This window comes from Anas acuta, chromosome 1 (assembly GCF_963932015.1).
Source record: "Anas acuta chromosome 1, bAnaAcu1.1, whole genome shotgun sequence".
NCBI classification, from domain to species: domain Eukaryota; kingdom Metazoa; phylum Chordata; class Aves; order Anseriformes; family Anatidae; genus Anas; species Anas acuta.
This window is the reverse complement of record NC_088979.1, coordinates 61,956,088-61,975,991: the sequence shown is the minus strand read 5'-3', so window position 1 is coordinate 61,975,991 and position 19,904 is coordinate 61,956,088. Positions and strand designations below refer to the sequence as shown.

The following is a 19,904-nucleotide window of genomic DNA, read 5'->3' as shown; positions in this document are numbered from 1 at the left end:
TTCACGGAAATAAAGAATTATTGTACTGTATTTCCCTTTACAAGACAGCAAATATATGATGGACCAGCCTCCAGTCATGTTCCTGTACACTTTGTGGCAATGCCTGGATCTCTGAATGGGAACATTTTGATCCTCTTCACCATTCCCACCCGTGCATGCAAGAGGAAGAGCATTTTCAGAGATGCGTATCGCCAATAAATCAGTAGAGGCAGGAATTATGAAACGTAATTTAAAAGCTGTGATTGCAACAGGCAGTGTGTAGAGGAGGCCTGAGGATGCCAGATAGCATGCACTGGAAGGCAATGCTTGAAACTTGAGCTATACCACAACAACACACACCAAAGGAAAAAAAAAAGTTTCTAGTCTCCCTAGAGGCTGATCTGCATTAGCATTGCTCTAAAAGCCATTTACTTCCTCCATGACCTTGACAGACCCTTTAAAGAAACTGAGCAAGGCATTAATGAAATAGTCACCTTGGCATCCGTGGTTATTAGCACAGCTGGACCTGCCATTACTAGGAGCACCTGCTAAAACGGTAAAAATTGACAAGTAGCTTTGGTTGGAAGGCTCTGCTGGGTAAAAAGAAAAGAAGTGCATAAAAATAAGTAACCTATCAAATAACGCTTGCAGTGACATTATCAAATACATTAGACAGATATCTAACTACCCAAAATCTCTCCATAACACACTGTTACCAGTAAAAAACTGTTATCTCGTTTCATCTTTCTAAATATCCGATTTCTCCTTGCTGCCACACGCGTGTGCGAGTGGGACATCTGGCAGAGTCATCAGCAGCGGCGTGGTAAGAGAGCGCAGACAAAGAGCTCTCAAAAAGCGGCAGTAGTTCTGATACGCTTCAACTTGTATTTTCCTCCTTTCGTGGGATTAGGCAGCGTTTGTTCACGGAACTGCACTGTTTGCTTTACAACGGAGTCAATATTTTTACATTTGTTTCTGAGGTTTTTAATTGTGTAGCGACAATAAGGAGGGGAAGGACAGTGTGCAGAAAAGAGATCACGGGTAACAGGTGACATAATTCCACTCTCCTTCTGCCCCTGTCCTTCCTCTCCTCCTGCCATTTGTGAAATAGGGCATTGAAAACTAAAGTGTAGTTTCTTATGGAAAAGACAGTGTATCTGCCTGCTCTCCCCACGTCCCCAGCCCTCCAATAAGCTAAATTTGTATCCAGAGCACGCTGTACTCTGTATTCTACTGCAATATTAGTAGCCTAGAGCACCCAAAGCAAATAGCAATAAAAGAAAACAGTAATAAAAGAAAATCCATGGAAACTTCCCTTCCAGTCCCTTATAGAGAGAGATTTGTTTAAATAGATCCACCTCAGCCAAGACAGGCAACGTTATCTGCGGGGGGCAGAAACAAAGACTGATAAATACTCGTGAGTAAAATCCTAAATGCCAAGGACCTAACAACTAGGCTTACATATAGTTTCACATGGACAGCTACCCCATTTTAGAGAGAAAAAGGAGTTCATGAAACAATTTAAAGACAATTTGAGAAAGCAATCCCACTACGGAATCGCTGCCAGATGTGTCTAATATTTGCCAAGCTACAGCCAACATTTTGTCAACATGGGTTAAAATTGCTTTTCTGTACAGCACAGCCTTCTCGGTGCTATATGATATTTTCCCAGTATATACAGGAAACCATTTTACTACCAGAAAGACAGTCACAAATGGGACTTCTACCTCATGTGCTTGTGACCCAGTTACTCACATGAACTATGGCAAAGATACCTGTCAAAAACAATTTAATACTCATTTAGTGCTCGCTTAACATAACGTCTCTTTCATAAAGCCAATAATGAGTCTTAAATTAAATAAAAGTCCTAAATTCTTCCTGATATAACCACACAAACCACACTGTTGCACAGATTTGGTTTTGGCTTGAAGTGTTGAAGCTAATCATAAACACCACTAAAACATCCCAACACAATATATGAAATCATACCCCTGCCACAGCCAGAACAAAAATACTCTTCTATGACAACACATATATGTATCCCACATTGAATGTATTAAATAAACTACAAATAAAGCCAATGTCCTGCCAAAATCCTATTATGAGGCAAACGTACTAGCAATTACTTTCAGCAGCTCTCTGATCTCCAAAAACCATCTAAGATTGCAATATGCAAAAAATAGCATTGAGCTCAAAATACGAGGCTTTAAAAATAAGTGTGCAGAAAAGCAGATGCTGTAAAATATATATATATATATAAACACTGCCCATGTTTACTTTTGTAAATACCAACCTTTGTTGTTCTGTCCGAAATCCAAAGCATGCAGCACATCTCCTTTGATCACGTGTTTTATGTGAGGACGGCACAAATGCCGCAGCTTTTGAGAAACAAACGTGGTGAAAAGGTCCAAGCGTGCACGTCAAACTCTTCCCAAACGCAGTAAAATTGACAGATTTAGTGCAGTGCATTTAGCTTTTGCAGTGAGTCTGTTTCCAAGGAAACCAGTAGCTGCAGATGCTTTCCCATGTCGTTGCAAAAGAAAATTCAGCAGCGAGATTAGTTGCTTACTCAGTATTTTGCTCACACATTCATTCTAATCAATAACAAACTCTTCCCCAAACTCTGGCAGAAGACCAGACCGAATGTTTAAAATAAATAAATAAATAAAAGCTTTCCCTACACATAATCTTTGTTGCTAAAAGCAGCATGCTACCTTTCAACATTTCCCTCTTTACCCTCTTTTAGTCTCCTGAAGGGACCAGCCTCCCCTGCTTAGTCTCCCTCAATAAAAGCATGCAAAAAACACCCCATATCACGGGTTTTCATCCCAAAAAGTGCTCCAACAACTTGGCAATGCCCCAGCTTCCAAGGGACAAATGCTGACCTGGAGAGGCTGCGGGAATGCTTACCCTTACCGTATGGAATAGCTTTACAAAACTGCCTCATGCTGTAGAAATATCACCAACACTGACATGATTCAGGCTCCTTATAATGTGAGTACAAAATATAAATATTTAGTACAACCCTAACGGAGATGCAGGCTAGAAAATCACTTTCCAGCACATGACATTAAACCTGTAATTGTGTTAGATGTAATGGTTACCTCTCATTTAAACAGCAAATTCCCAAGCTGGCATATGTAAATGCAAAAACCCATAGACGCTGCATTTCTTTTTTTAATTAGACCTCTTTTGTCTGTATAAAGTACCAGACCTCCTCTTTCAGTGTTGGTGATTCAACAGCAACATCTACTGGACACGAAGGGGCAAGATTCAATCTATGTAAAGAGATTAAGGGGCCAGGCACAGAAGCAGAAAACATTTACGGCACCTCTCTCTACGTACTTTTGCATCGCGGTCACTGCAAAACCTGAGCTGAAAAGAACAGAAGTTTGAAGTGTGTGTTTGCTCTACATTTACCCCTCCAAAAAGAAAACAAACCCAACAATAAGATAGATTAATAAAATAGCAGTGACTTATTGTTGTCATCTGGAGACCACATATTTTTATTGTATCTTCTAGGAATATTAGATACACTGGGCTAACAGAGCCACGGGCAGGAATTTTGCCAGTAGAAATATTCAATCTCCAAGCTTGTGCAGTAAATTTTATTATACTCACTTTTGCTCTTTCAGCCTGTTTTCCCTCTTTGTGAAACAATTAGCAGATTAAAAAATATCAGCAGTAACTAATAGCCAGCCAGCTCAGACCAAACAAAAGTTCTTGAAAACGTCACAGGGAACAAGAGGATCTTTGAACCTATAAAAGGCTGATGACGGGGAACCCAAAGATTTTGGCCTTATGATGCCCAGCATTGGTCTTCCTCCACTGGTCAGAACCAGGTGTCCAAATTTCCTAAGTGGAGTACATGAAGATTGGATACCTTGTGAGAGGGATACGCAACAACCTAAATTTCTTACAAGCTACATCTAAGTAAGCCAAAGACAATGACCAAGGGCTCAACTTCATCCCTCCTGCCCCACTGCAGAGACTGGTATTGCTTCTGCCTGCTAACTGGCACACATCCAGACGAGGATTCACAGTCACAGTCCTTGCCTGGCTTTGTACAGCTACACAAATCCTTCTCCTTTCCCCATGCAATCAGAGAAGAGGATCCCCACTCCAAGCGCTGATCATGCTTCACATCTCGAGCAATTATTTATTAGCTATATAAATACTCCTGGAAGCAGAGAGCACAACCCAGAGCAGCCAAAGCCAACCCAGCATCCCTGCTGGCGCCCTTCCAGTCGGTAAAACAGGAGAATAACCCACCTGCTCCCTCCGGGACCAGGCCTGGCTGCACGCATATGGCCCATTCTGATACCTTCCAGAACCTCATTTACAGCCTTCTTATGTAAATACACTTTGTAGCAGTGAAAAGGGCAGGCGCAGCCAACTTCTGTGAAATTAAATGTGCCGGAGTGCACAGAGTGCTACACCATGCTGTTGTTCAGAGCTGGAGCTGCACAGGAGTGTACCAATGAACAGCAAATTTCTATACAATAAATTATGACAGGGTGCATGTTCTACAATGAAAGGTGTTTCTCAAAATAAGCAAGAACAGGGAAGGAAAAAAAATAGTTAAACAGCATCCTTAACATGTGCAATGGGACATTTCTGCAGAATTTTTCCCCACTCCTCTGCTTTTAAGCCCTGCTCGTGTAGAAAAGGAAACTTTCAGGATTTTTTATGGGAAGAAAAAACTCTGTGTATACACTGATAGCGAAAAGGTTTTGGGGCTGCATTAGGAGAGCTGATTCTGCTTCTAGGCCCACTAGCTGTGGTCCACTTCGATTTTTTGGCAAGCCCTAGCAGCACTATAAAGGTCCCTATTACCTTCTCTGCACACACATAATCTCATGGATGTATCCCCATGCCTTACTGGAAACAGCAGCTGCTGGGAAGGCTGCCTAGCTTTTCAAGGATTCATTCCCTACCTGCCAGAAACCTCAGCAGAAACGATACCGATGTGCTTTCTCTGGGAGCTTCACCTTTTGGGCTGTTCTCCTCGGCAGCAGTTAATCCCAGGCATCTTACTTTCCGTTGTTGCTTTCTCAAAAGGACACCGAGCCAATCCACCATTTTCAGCGCAGCAGCTCCGCACCAAGGTGATGGTTGGGTGGAAGTCACACCCGCAGCAGGGCTCCCCTTGTTCCACACGTGTAGTAATTAGCAGCAGCACATTTCCCCAGATAAGCCTTTGCAAAACAGGGCAGGCCAATTTGACAGCTGTGAGCTTACACTGACCGACTCCAGATGCAAAATCAGTTTTCCTTACCTCCCTCCACATAAGAAGTTGTTTAATAACAGTCAATGGAAAATATATTGAACTGTTCAACAATCAGTTTAGATGACATGTGAAGACTACAATCAATCATTTAACTATGTGCAACAACTAATTTTAAAGAATCACAATTTTTCTAACACACCTTACGATCAGCAAGCAGGCTTAAGCAGCTCTGATAAGCTGAGCTGAGAAAATAAAGCTGTGCACCGAGTAACTTACCTTGCAAGCCCAAATTAAATAAACTCTCTTTAGCCCCTAGCAATTAAAACAAACACTCTATCTTTTAGCTTTGGGTTTCCCCTTGACAGCTGGCTGTTTAACCAATTTTAGTCAACTCTAAACCAGCGTAATTTTCAACAGCCAAGAAACATGACCGTATGCATCTAGGCTGCAGTTTGTACCTAGGAATAATGCAGAAAGGGAGCTCCCTGATAGCTGTGTATTTTCAACAGCAGGAAGGTTTCTACATACGTTCCTTTTTGGACATAGACACTTGTGGTAGTCGCAACAAAATGCAAAAATAAACTTGAAAAATGTACATGATTTATCTCACTGTTTTCCAATATTTATGTTATCAAACTGCTCTCCTATGTAGAGACAGTCTGACTTTTTAAACACTCGATGAGCGTGCACTAAGTCCAGCAAATCTGAGTATCTGTTTCATTATCTGCATGAAACAGCCCTGAGAAATTCCCCAGAGCCAGAGGCAGCAAGCGAACCCAAAATCTAATCTGGGTATTGCCTAGAACAGAGGCAAAGCAATTCATTTCCCTAATAAATGGGCCAGCTGGAAGCCAGCTGATGAATCTAACCCACTGCTTTTTACCCTGAGGATGTGTAGGTGATGCTGAGAGACATGAAGGCAGCATGAGAAAACTCGTAGCTCGGATGGTTTCTGCTGCACCTATGCAAGTCCTAAGGTAAATATTCACAACCTCATCTTCATGGCCTTAGGAGCGAGGGAAAGCACTTTAAATGTGCCAGGTGACTGCTCTTCAGCAGGCAGGAGGCACATCTCCAGGTATGTCTAGGGTCATGCATTACCCTGCCAGCATGGTAAGTCAGTTTCTACGACAGAATTTGTTTTTCGCTTGTTTGGATATTATAATCAAGCAGCTTTACGCAGATATCCACTGCCTACGGATGCAGAAAAATGGGATTTACGGAAAGCCTAAGCAGGTTAGACGCATAACCTCTGCTGAATTTCAATTACACTTCTGCTTAGCCACTTCTCCAATTTCTTTAGAGCCACCTGAGGCAACAAAAGCACGAAGGTATTTATGTCAGGGACTAAACAGAATTGACAAAGCTTTCTTACTTTGGTGTCATCAAGTATTTAATATTTCTTCTTGCATGGAGAATATCTGAAAAGTGAAGCATGATTTAAATCAAAAGAGAGAGTTTCATTACATACAGAAGTATCATAAAAGCTATTAATTTCAACAAGAAATTAAATGTTACTGCTTCCTCTGCAGAGTAAATGGCAAGACATCTATAACTATATAACATGAAAATATAGAAATGCAAGAAAGTTGAACTAGTTTTCACTCATGGAATATTGCTAGAGAATAATTTCTTACCTCACTACTCAACATGATTATGCTGGCACTTCTGAAAACTCCAAATTTAGAAAGTAGAAGTGCAACAATGCTGCATACAGAACTTGGAAAAACTCCTAAAATCCTTCCCAGCTCTGGGAAATTCAAAGAAAAATTAAAGATGCTTTCATGCCTTCACTATAGCTACAGATGGTACAACAGGTTCCTGAAGATTATCTTGGTGGCCTGGCCAAGGAAGGAAGGAAAGAAGGGAACTGTAGTCACTGGCAGAAGTGCTGGCTTTCAATAATTTGCCAACAGACGTGGCTAACCAGGGAAATCCCAGTTGACTGATGGTTTCAGCCCAGAGAAGAGAAGGCTCCAGGGAGACCTTTCAGCAGCCTTCCAGTTCCTAACGGAGCCTACAGGAAAGTTGGGGAGGGAGGGACTCCTTGGCAGGGAGTGCAGTGACAGAACAATGACTAATGGCTTTAAACTAAAAGAGGGTAGATTTAGATTAAACATTGGGAAGAAATTGTTCACCCAGAGGGTGGTGAGGCCCTGGCACAGGCTGCCCAGAGAAGCTGTGGCTGCCCCATCCCTGGAGGTGCTCAAGGCCAGGCTGGATGGGGCTGTGGGCAACCTGTGAAGAACTGGCTGGGTGGCTGGGCTTAAATTGCCACAGTGAAGGGAGTTGAGTCTGGCTGGCAGCCATTCCCAAGAGGTGTTTAGGTGTTTAAGAGACACGTAGATGTAGCACCAAGGGACACGGTGTAGTGATAGGACCCACAAAGTCAGGTTAATGGTTGGACGTTATGATATTAAAGGTCTTTTCCAACCTAGATGATCCCATGATTCTGCAATGGCATGGAAATTCATCATATGTGGCACTGAATTATATGCATATATAGGCACACATACTCGCACACACACTCTCAAAGTTATTGCTGACATTACAGAAATACCTCCCTGTAGCTCATTTTTCAGCTGGCAGTGCCTTTTCACACTAATAGAGCTTTTCTGCTCTAACTTCTCGAGCTGAATGCCGCTAGCTGAGCAAGAATTTATTTTAATATATTCCATATTTGCAGTAATTCCCAGGGAAGAAGGAATTACAGTAAGATGCTTAATATTAATTTCATTTAAGAGGCTGGTTAACCTGCACAGCTCAAGACTTAGATGGAAATCCTGACTAGACTCCTGCCGATTTTAATCAAGCTGGGATTTCATTGCTCTATTACTTGAAGCAGAAACACAAAACAGATGAAGTTCACCATGCAAATGTTCTCCTTTTCATGTTGTTAGGTAGGTTATTCCAATTAGCTTTGAACACGTCTAATTTTGAGGAGTTAAACTCCTTCAATAGAAATTCGGTTTTAGTAAGAAGCAGGACTTCTAGCTAATAAACATATACAAACATTTGCTCAGACACATGTGCTGAGTCTGACAGGAAAGGAACGGACCTGTAAAGAGATCTGTTTATAAAACTGAGTTCTGCTGTAAGTAAATAGCCTTGAAAAGTGAGAAATACAAACTGTGCACACAGAATATATGCTATATCCTATTTGGACGTGCACCTCTTATCGAACTACGAGTGCCAAACAGAAAGCTCAACACGGATATACTTGAAAGATCCCAAAGGAAAATCCAGCCAGTCTTTTACTGCCAACCCACTGCCACCTGGCAGGTGAAGAGTGCCAAACACTCTTCTCTGCCAACAGTTAGAGTAATCTCAGTTTTACATTCGCCAAAAATAAGAAAAAATAAATCTGAGTTCCCCCTTGAGCATTACATCAGACACCACCAGTGATAGCGATAGCTCCCAGCTCTGTGCAGGACCATGTATCTCTAAGAGGCTTGTATATTACAGCTTAGGGACTCCCCATCATTTTATTTTTAAAGGCAAGAAAGGTCACAGGCAATGTAGCATCTGTGCAGACAGCTTCCGAAGTTTTTAACACCATCTTTGTTCCCCAGAAGACGTACCAGTGTTAATCAGATTACACCACGATGTCGTCACTCCTGGAAAAAAGCAGTCTCTTTGCAGCTGCAAACGGAATTCTAAAACAGAAATCTCTGACCACATCACAAATTTTGTCTTGACAAACTTTTCTTGCTTATGCAAAAAAAGCCCACCAGCAATACTTGGTACGATATTCACAGCCTCATTACCTACATACACCGGTTAGCTGTATTAATCTAGCTTGTAAGTAATCTGCAGAAAAAGCTTTCCATCAGGGAGTTGCTTGAGGTATGGTGTAATGTGTACAGCCTTGCAAATTAAAATTAAAATCCCAATAAGATTTCAAGTATGATAAAACATCTTGGGCAATGTACAACAGTTCCAAGAATAAAGGAATCTTGCCAATATATTGCATAAATGTATGCATATATTGTGTTTTCTCCCCAGAAACACAATGATTTAATCCTGTCACTCCTTTTGCTACCAGCAGAATCAGATTCTCAGATGTCATCTTCTATCTCTTATTTTTTAGTTAAGACTTTAAAAGGTTGTATTTGTAGACATTAAGGAATAGAATGGACTTGATCCAAACAGCATTGGCTATTGCTTTTCTGAATAGAGTCACTTAATTTGAAACAGTGTAATTACAATAATGAACACTTACAGTGTTCCTCTCATACATTACTACCAAAATATTTTATTTATACAGTTGTGGCTGGTGGCAGTGGGGGAATTAAGGATTTCAGGGTAGAACTGGAGTTGCCACGATGTATAAGCCTTTAAGAGACTGTTTTGCCTGTTTTTTCCCCCTCTCCTTCTGACACGGGTGATAAGCTATTGCTGGTCTTACTAATGTAACTTGACCAAACTATTCCAGACATTGGTGATGTAACAGGTATATAATGCAAAGATGACCACTTCAGTAATGAATGCCATCAAGCAGGACCATAAAGGTGTTTATATATGCAGAACAATGCAATTTAAGACTCTGAGATGATACCAAGCATGTTTCTTTCCAAGAGCATGTGAATGTAACAGAGGAGCATTTCCAGTGCCTGTGACTGCAACACCTGATGATTTGTTTTGCAGCACAGTCACAATTGTTAGAATTGGCACATCAAACATGCACCTATCTTTTCAGCTGTGTTTTAATTTCTCCTCAAAATCTTAATAATCATTTTAAATGGCAAAAATGCATCCGTTTTATAATCTAAAATGTTTAGAAAATATTTTCTACTTATCAAGTACATCTTCTCAGGTAAGTTTGGATCAAGGAAACTTCAGACTTTGGAATCAGCAATCACCTGGATACTTAATTCCTCAAAACCTGGGCAGTCGTGATAACCCTCTTGTTTTTGTAAAATCTTTGATTGTAGCACCCTCATTTCTGTTTGTTACAACAACAGCAATTACGGTTCCTAAGGCATTACACTAGAATATTTTTTATAACACAAATACTGTTTTTGTTAAAAAAAAAGTGTGAAAAAAAAATCATACTCCAAATAGATCTGAAGAAAAGGCAAACAAGCAAGCAAACAAAAAAAGGGTGACAACTGTTTCAAGGAGAACATCTTCAGAGGAGAACAGCCCCAAGCAAAAATGTTGCTGCGTTAACTGGCCTCCAAGCACAATGCTCCTGAATCCAGTCCTGACCAGGCAGAACAACGTAACAGGCACAGAGAAGTGATAGATGTATTGAAGATATATATATATATATATATGTATATATATATTAGTGATTCATGATTGGCTTCCACAACTGCATCTTTTCTCCATGCGCTTTCTATTTTCCAGCCTCTCCTAAAGAGAAGAGTGGGAATGATGTCTTACCCAATCTGAATGCCAAAGGCCATCTGAGTTGTGTGTGCTATAGTCTCATTGCAATTTGGGTATCAGGGAAAGGTTCTTCACCGCGAGGGGTGGTGGAGCAGTGGGACAGGCTCCCCAGGACAGTGGTCACAGCACTGAGCCTGCCGGAGTTCAAGAAGTGTTTGGACAATGTTCTCAGTCATATAGGCTGATTTTGGGGTGTTCCTGTGTGGAGCCAGGAGTTGGACTCGATGATCCTTGTGGATCCCTTCCAGCTCAGGATATTCTAGGATTCTGTGCTCCCATCTCAGTTGTGCTCCGCTTCAAGCTGCGTTTTGCATGTTCCCTCAGCTATTGTTTTCAAGCTAGGCTTTCAAGCCTCGCAAGATGCAAAATGTTCTCAAGCAGAAATGTGCAAACTCCCAGACACATGGAAGACCTGATCTTAATTATAACTTCTAGAAAAACATTGCAGTAAAAATATTGCTGTTAATATAGCAGTATCAATAGCGTAGCAGATGAGTTTCTAGGGAGGGGGAGTGAACAGAGGCGTTAAAACTTCAGCTGCAGCAACATATGGTTTAACTGAGAAGAGCAGCGAGATGCTCTCCATCCCGCAGTATTGTTAGGCTGCATGGGGGACTAAGGCCCGTCACATTTGCTTACAGAAGCCAAAAATAGAGAAGTGAAAAGACTCCAATAACATCGCTACAACAATATAGTTTTTTTTCTCCAGCAGCATTTCTCTCTCCTCTTCTTCCCACCAGAAGACTGTGGTGCTTGGCTCCGCAGAGCAAGGCACTATGCCTTTCTTTACCAGCCACAAAAATAGCAGCTTCTTTTCCTGAGAGAAGTATCTGAACAAGTACTGGAACTAAAGCAAAACAACCACACATCAACTTTAACAACATGCAAATTGCCCGCTGTATTTACCATGTTATGCCACTGTAGTTCTTTTCAGAGCAGATTCTTTCTAGCAGTCCCTCAACAAAGTCAGAAAATATTAACATGAAGATTGTATTAATAAAGAACGGTAATTTCTTACAAGTCAAAACTCAACAAAATGGCCATAAACACAACGATTCATTACATCCCCGATACTAGCAACAGTATCAGTTACGACACACACAGAGCTTTCAGACTGCACTTAAAATTCAAGAAGTTTACCAAAAAATTATCTTCAGCTAAGTTTCTCATTCCTAGTTCTAGTAGAGCTCCTTTCCTGGTCTACACCGTTCTCTTCTACAAGTCGAAAGAACACAAATGTACGTATTTTGAAAACTATGCCCCACTTTTTCCAGACATAAAGAGTAGTATCAAGAGCATTTCAGTTTTGATTAATGGGTTGCAATTCAGTTGTCAAGTCAGGGATGGATGTAAACGTCAATGAAAAATCTACATTCCTGCTACATCTCAGACCAGGAAACTTAGTCCAGGACCTTTTTCGTTAAACCTCATATGGCTTTTACATGGACTCAGTGACAGAAAGCCAGCAACCATAGCTAAAAGCTGAAATAAGCATAGCCTAGTATGGTCACCTTTAGCAGCGGTTTGTTTCACTGGAGATTTCATTAAGAATATGCTGTACAAGCCCTTCAACAGTCTAAACCTTCTCTGCAGAAATCAAATGGGCAATTCTCTATCCTTATTTTATATAAACAATAAGAAAATGATACCACGTAAGTGTTCACCTTCTTCCTTAATTCACAAAGACATCCAAGATCTCCACCATAAAAGTCAGAGTACATGTATGCAATCTCTCTCCATTCCACTTTTCTCTTTTAGTCTAGATACACCTTCATTATTTCCACAAAATTTGTATCGTGTCAATCTCTGACCATCCTGACATCTTTCTCTGGAATTTCTGCAAGGTTTTTTTTGCATCTTTCTTTGTTGACCTCAAAAGAAGTGTTGCATCCTGGCGGAGACCTCACTTGCACATGAATAAAACGCTTACTCTGATAACTGCTTCCTTCTAAGCCACAGCAGAATAGGAATTGTTTTCTTCTGTACTAGCACCAGCATCATCAGCTCCTTCAGGCTGAAAGAACCACTTTTTTTTGCCTTTATTACAAAGGAGCCATATCCTGCCTTGTAATTGTATAATAAATGCAAAACTGCATTTTAGTGGATTTCACCTTTCCGGTTTTGGATCATCTTCCTAGCTAAAGAGGTTTGCATGAATATCTGCAGATATTTTTTAATTTCCTAGGAGTTGTTTTTTTTTTTTTTTAATTTAATAAAATCAAAGGAATATGAATTAATAAAGATCAATTGCTATCAGATGCAAAGGATTATCAAATTATGGCATTATATTCCATCTACATTAGTACCAAGGCAAAGACCGCTCCGTTCAGATATGAAAGTAACAAACTTCTGCCTGGATAAATACAATATGGTATAGGAGAAAAGTAACTCTTAATCCTTGTCACTATATCCTAGCACTCACTGTATTTTTCTCCTGCTTATGGATCTCAGCCACAAAAACAGTATGATAAAGTGCCGAGGTACTTTGTGCTTGCTTCTCTGAGCAGCTTGTCTAGAGCAGGATTTTAAAACAGGAGGGAAGGTAGGTCAGGTTTCAGTGGGATGACTATTTTTTGCTAATCAATTACTTTATGCAATTATTTTAATTCCTTATGACAAGCATCAGGACTCCTGAGTAAAAGCCTTCACTCTTTGCTGGATGCTACTAAACATTTGTTTTTGTGCTGACATCGCCCTCCTCCGAGTGAATATTTGGCTACTACTTTATTTGGGTTCCCTGCTGTCATTGCTCAAATCCTCAAGCCATCGGTCCCCTCCTTAGTCCAGTTTGGCAGCCAGCAGGCCAGTTTTCAAAATACCCCATGTTTTTCTCACCTGCTGTGCTTTCCGGCACCTCCTGCTTGTCTCGCACAAGCTGCATGATGTCTGACACCACGACCTGATGGTTCGTCTCTTCTTCTTTCTCCTCATTAGACCGATTGCCCGTTGCGAAACAGTTGCAGCTGCTGGATTCTTTGCACGGGACCAACCTCCAATACCAGTAGTCAGACATGAACAGGCTGGGAGTTGATTTCTGCAGTTTGAGAACAGACAGAAAATTGTTTGCAGCAAGAAGTGACAAAAAAACAAACAAACAAGCACCACAAGCCTACCTACTTAAAAGGAAATCCTCAAACGTTTGACAGTCGTGTACAGATTACTGGGACCTTTGATTTTATTTGAATCAAACAGGAAATTGGAGGTTTGTAATAAGCATATGTGGTGTCACATTAGTGAATAATAGCTACCCATGACATGTATCCAAATAAAAACCTCAGGAGACCCCCATAGCTTCTCAAAGGGCTTATATTATAGGTCTGTGAGCCAATCAGACACACACAAAAAAATATACAAAAATCTAATTATGTGTAATCTTAGTATCAATCGTATAAAGGCAAAAAATATAAATATCCCTTTGTATTTTCAGCAGAACAAGTCAGTATTTGTCTTTAAAACACCCCCTGGATCCCAATTTAACTTGGTGAAAGAACACGAGCTGTCAAAAAAGCAAAACAACGCAGGGATTTTAACCGATGTAACGCTTTCCCCAGCACGGGGAACTGAAGCTACTGTCAGAAAAGTTAACAAACACATTAACTGGAGGAAGCCTTGATGCTGGCAGCATGGCAGGAAGGAGCGATAGCGCAGACCCGTGTGGTTTGGCTCCTGACCGAGCACCCGGGGCTTTGGATGCTGCCTTTCTCGAGGAGGAGCGAGCAGCAGCAGCACCCCGAGCCTGGCCAGAGCTCATCACCAGCCCCATTTGTGCCCGCAGGTAAGGCAGGAGCTGCGCCCAAACACCTGCAGCTTGCTAAATTTGCATACACGGATGCCAGGGAGCCACCGTGTTCTTCCTCTTGTACACAAAGGGGGATCTCCCCTTCCTGAAGTTGCGTTATTCAGCAGCTGTTTTACCAGGAACTGCCCAAGGACCACGCAGCATCTCTGTCATCATCTTCTTAGCAGCTCAAAGAAAGCCATTTCCCTTTACCTCTACCTGGTGGCACAGTAGCTACAATTTCCCCTTTTCCCATTTTCTGAGGCTTTCAATTACCCGCGAGACATGAAATAGATTTCTCTTCTTAAAGCCACTTAGCACAGTGTGAAGTTTTCTGGTCCTGAACTTCTTTTTTCCCCCCCTAGAAAGTGGGAATCTGCTCTGAAAGAGAAACAAATCCCCAAGTTGCAGTGGATTTTCCCCCACTCTATGAAAGGTGAACCGAAATGCATGTGGAGCTACGCTTCAGCCATCAGCAAATTACGAATAAAATCCTCATTTATTGCCTTTCCTTAAGGAACAGGAACTCCCGAAGATTGCCAGAAATAATGATACTGAAACATGCAGCGAGAGACACACATTTCTGACCTTAATTCTCGTTTAATTAGGTTTCCTGACCCACAAATTTTCCTTATTTTGATTTTTAAGAGCAGGAACGCGAACTTCTGGAGCCAACAGCTCGGGACCCAGTGACAGAGAGGGAACCCACTTGACTCATGGCCCTTCAAGACTCCCCAGGGTTTTAATGGGATTTTATGAATGCCCTTTAAACTACTTGAGTTCTGCCCTTACAGATACTGTATTTCTACTCTTGCCCTTCCACATTTTGCTTAGAAAGTGGAGGGAAAGAGCAACAGCATCAAAACCCTAGCCATTCTCCCCTCTATCTCCAGGGCCTGCAGAATACCCTTCTGTGATTTTAAAAGAAAAATCAATTTAAAGATTAATGTATTAATTCATTTGGAGCTTTACTGTGATCAACTTTAAACTGGGTACTAAGAAGTCCTTCAAGATAAACGTCCTCATTTTTTATTTAAAAGGCCTCCACGGAGCGTTAGAAATCATCACTGGACTTATGTAGGAAACGCTGGTTTCAAAGGATCTGCAAGGCTCTTTAGCAAGCACTAAACTGAGGCCTCTTCAAAGGAAGAAGAAAATCAGACGCGTTTAATAAGAGAAATGCTTGCCTATTAATTCAATTTTTCAGCTTGCAGGCAACCATTTGAGGAAGGCTCGCAAGTTTAAGTGGCAGTCCCTCAGCTGTCTTTCTTCCTCCTCTTGGGGCAGCCGCACAAGAACATTTTACCCTTTGTTAGTTAACCCAGGATCAGATTTTAAGAGCTCTGACAAAAGGAAGGAGGAGATAAACACACATCACATCATCCCTACAGCACCCTGCAGGTACGTGACAGAGTAATATCCCATAAATTGTCAAATTCTGCTTCCATTTCCAGAGCTACAGGCTCCAAAAGACACCGTGCTGGTCCCAGACCCTCAGAGCAGAGCGTGCGGGCAAGGGAAGAGCTTCTTGCAAGCGTGACACAAAACGTGGACAAAGCTGGAACTTCCTCCCCGCCAGCTGCAGGCGTCCTCACGTGAACCGTATCTCAAGTCCCTCAGAAGCCTGGCCGTGACACAAGAGGCATTTCCACTTCTGTCCATCACAGGAAAAAACAAAGGCCCTCGAGTTTAGTAAGATACCGGACCCGTGAAGCGTCTTGCTGCCCGTTTTGGGCAGACTTCACATCCGTGAAGGTGACAGACCTCCATTTCCAGTGAAAATCAGCCTCTGAGCAACATTAACCTGAATGTGAGCAACGTACCACCTTACGGGGATCTCGTTGCCTAGAGATCATTATTAGCAAACCCATTTTTTCCTCAGTCTTTATAACTCCCACCAAGCCACCTACATTCCTGAAAACTGAGCTCTCAGAATTAGGCATCTACATTTCTTCTCCACCTGCCCCCGTGCTGCAAAGTTGTTGTCGCCACTCGTTGCTCGTCCCGTCCACTAGAAGCCAGCTAAGCACAGCGGCCCCAACACAAAGCGTGATGCTTCGAGGCTCTGAAACACAACACAGAGCAGCTGATGTCCCTCCAGAGCTGCTCCTCGTCTGTGTCCATTTCCACTTGGCTCACATTTCCGAGATTTTTCCTCAAAACCCCAGGGAATGACAAGCTCTGCCTCATTTTTAAAATAAGCCTGACACACGAGAGATGCTGAGAGAGCTCCGCAGCACTTTATGCAGGGTGAGGGGGCTGCGTGCTTCACCCCGTATCTTCACCGACAAAGCTCTCCTTGTGTGAGCATCACGAAGCTACCCTGAGCAAAAGCTTTCCTTTGACTCGGAGGTGCCCACGGCCAAGCACGCAAACCCTTGGGTAGCTCAGCTGAAACAAACAAAATAGCTGCTACTTTCCATCCGTCAGTAAACACATGGCACGTTCTGTTTATTTTGCACTTATTTATCATGGAAACAAGCTCGGGAACATCAGCGTTTGGGATGTCAAAGACCTCTCTCTGGACAAAGCTCCTGGGACAGCGCCTTTGGTCAGCAGCCACATCACGCAGCACGCCCGCGCCCTCCCCGGCTCGGAGGCCAGTGGTCCCCGAGGGATGGCTTGGGTCACCTCGTCCCACGGACCCGCTGACAAACACGTACGAGGTGTCCATTTTCAAAGGGCTCGTCACAGAACTGCTCCACGAGTCCCTTCTTGTCCTCCTCCTTCCCGACCCCTACGTGGCAGAGGTCAAAAGCATTTTGCAATATCCCATAAAAAAAATCCCGAGCCCCGTAGCTCAGCCTTTTACTGTAACCCGCCTGGCTGAGGTTTGCCAAGTCTCCCCAAACCTCCCCTGCAAGACAAAGGAGCCCCTTTCGGAAAGAAGCAGCAGGCTTCCTTCGGAGCTATTTGGGATTGAATTTGCTGTTGAGTAACCATGCTGAATGCTTCCTAATGAAGTTCCTATAGATTTACCCAGCAGGGTAATTTGGTTAGAAATGGCAACTGACAACAACTTTCATCTTGAAAGGGGCACTGCATGAAGAGTTTTAAGTAAGTGTGTAAGTGTACGTTTTAGGATGATTAAGCCGGTGGCTGTTTCGAACCTCCTGCAGAGCCCCAGCAGTGCACACAGGTGGTTACCTTCAGGACTGCCTTCACAGATATTTTGTCAGAAAACAAACAAATAAAGCTTTTCCACGCAACCTCTGGAACTACTTCTGCATAGTCTGGTCCTGAACCAGCGAAACTTGTCACTTCTGGAAGCTGCCTGAAACACACGAATTTCCAAGTTCAACAGCAAAAAGTCGCGGGGATGCTCCCCGATTTCCCTATAGAAGAAGGGATAAGGGTAAAGAAGTGGGTTGTGTGCTAGCAGCCAGGCCTGAACCACAAGAAATTACCCGTGACACCAACCAGAGCTAGGGGAGCACTCAGCTCTCTGCCCTACAACTTTTATTCGGAGCGCATTCAAGTTCCCTCCTGAACTGTGGTCTGAAACATTTTTTTGCCATTCCCTTCCTACTTGCATGATCTTTTAAAGCTGATGTCCGTTTGCGTTTAATGTTGTATTCTTTGTTTTTCACCATGCTGACCAACCTGTGCCCAGTAAGCCCCCGTTAGCGGAGGTTCTGCTGGCTGCTCATTCTTCTGTCAGGCTTTCGGGGGGAGAGGGGTTGGAAATTAATCTTTGAACACATCTCTCCTTCTGACTTTCGGATGGCAAACACTTCAGCCTCCTTCCTCTTGCCGGGACGAGGAGAAGCAGAAGTCAGGGGGGGAAAACCTGAACCCAGAGACACCTCAAGCACCAACAAGCAGCACACGCGGCTCCCCCCCCTCTCTGCCTCAGCTGCTGCGGGGGACCCCTGCCCGAGTGAAACATCTCCACTCCAGCTCCGGCTTTGTCCCCGCTTTCGGGATGCTCCCTACAAACCCCAGGGCACCCCTTCTGCTGGGAAACCCGGGGGTTGAAGCGGGACAGCCGCTGAGGCGCTGGCTCAGCATCCCGCAGCGCCCACCGCGCCCCTCAGCCCGTGTTATCCGCTTATTTCCACGCAGGTCCCCGCCTTTGTTTCGCTTCCCGAACCCTCGCCGCCACCAAAACCGAGGAGAGGAGAGAGGAGAAGAGAAGGGGCGATGCAGGGCGATCCCCCCGGGACAAGCCCCAGCCCCGCGGCCACCGCCTCCGCCACCCCCCACAAGATGGTGGCGGGCGGGCGGGAAGGGGGGATCCCCACTCACCTCAGCGCCCTGCCCCAGGACCCGGTGGCCGCTGCCGCCGGCGCTCCGGAGCTCGCCCGGGCGAGTGGGGGAGAAGAAGGGAGAGGAGGCAGAGCCGGGAGGGAAGGAGGGAGAGAGAAAAGGAGAGAGGGAGGCGCCGCGGGGCCCCGCCCGCGGCCGGGTGGGTAGCGGGGGGCCGGCGGCTGCCTTTTGTCAGCGCCCCGCCGTGCCGGCTGCCGGCGGCCGCCCTTTGTCCGCCTCCTGCCCGCCGGCCGGAGGAAATTTATTTCCCCCCGGGCACCTGCAGCGCTCGGCTGCCTCCTTCCCTCAGCCCTCAAGCTGAGGGGGGCCGGGGAGGGAGCCCCTGAGGGCACCCGAGGGAGGGGAGCCGCTTCCCGCCCGCGGCTTTTGGGGCTGAGGCGCCCGCTCCCGCCGGGTCCTTTTTTTGGGATTTTTTGGGGGAAGGGGGGACGAGAAGTTTCTCCTGGAGGCATTGAGGGGAGGTGCGGGGGCACCCTCAGCGAGGAGGTGCCGGATTTGGGGCGCTCACAGCCGGTCCCGTGAGGTGAGAGGCTGTGGGGGACGGAGGAGACATCACTTCTGTGGTCCCCCGTGCTGGTTGTGTCGCACACCGCAGCCTTAGGGACTGATTTAGGGTCTCAAGGGTTGGGTCAGACAAGAAGACCGAGTGCTTTTTGATTTAGCGGGATTTCTGCAGAAGAAGGTCCAGTGGTACAGGCTAGTAGTATGAGAACTCGTGGAGGAAATTTATTTCGTTATGAACAGCTTTCCTTTTGTTTCCTCTCAAATATTGTTTGCTCTGCATTAAATAAAATATCAGTATAACATCAGCTTTGAGTAAGGATGCTATATTCCATATATACTCTTGGGTCTGGCCGTGCCAAGAAGCTGGGGTGCATGTCATCAGGGAAACTTTCAAGCAAATGTCAAGAACAGGTGACATTTAGCAGTTCCGAAGACATTAATAAAGTCAGACACTGAAGCAAACCTGTGCTTCTACATTACAACAGCTGAAGGTGAAAGTGGGTTAAGATATCCATCCTAAATAAAAGGAGCAGCTTGGGACTCCCAAGGGCTGCAAAACAATCAAGTCTTATGGCTCGGGCAAAAACTGTACCACCGAGCTGCTTCTTCAAATGCAGTACATTGTGTTTCTCGTGCCCTGGCAATGTGAAAGGGCTATCAATAAGCACCAGGGAGGTTTTGCCCATTTTCTGAAACTTTTCAGCTCAAACAAAAGCTGAAAGTCCAGAAGGACCTAATAAGTACTGTGGT

The 19,904-nt window shown here is 44.0% G+C and overlaps 1 protein-coding gene across 8 annotated transcripts in view; it reads right to left on the bottom strand.

Annotated features, from left to right (window-relative positions):
• Positions 1–18,791, bottom strand: part of MCF2L (MCF.2 cell line derived transforming sequence like) — a 152,489-nt gene extending 133,698 nt beyond the window's left edge. For 4 of the 8 annotated variants that reach the window (XM_068678832.1, XM_068678839.1, XM_068678843.1 and 1 more), the window contains exons 1-2: positions 18,630–18,790; positions 13,439–13,637 (exon numbers count right to left, since the gene is read on the bottom strand). In XM_068678832.1, the coding sequence (XP_068534933.1) occupies positions 13,439–13,616 (178 nt within the window). In that variant the 5' untranslated portion in view covers positions 13,617–13,637; positions 18,630–18,790. Of the gene's footprint in view, positions 1–2,272; positions 2,402–13,438; positions 13,638–18,629 lie in introns of those variants that run through there. The other 4 variants (XM_068678742.1, XM_068678787.1, XM_068678771.1 and 1 more) reach the window with 2 other exon arrangements.
• Between the last annotated feature and the right edge of the window lie 1,113 nt (positions 18,792–19,904).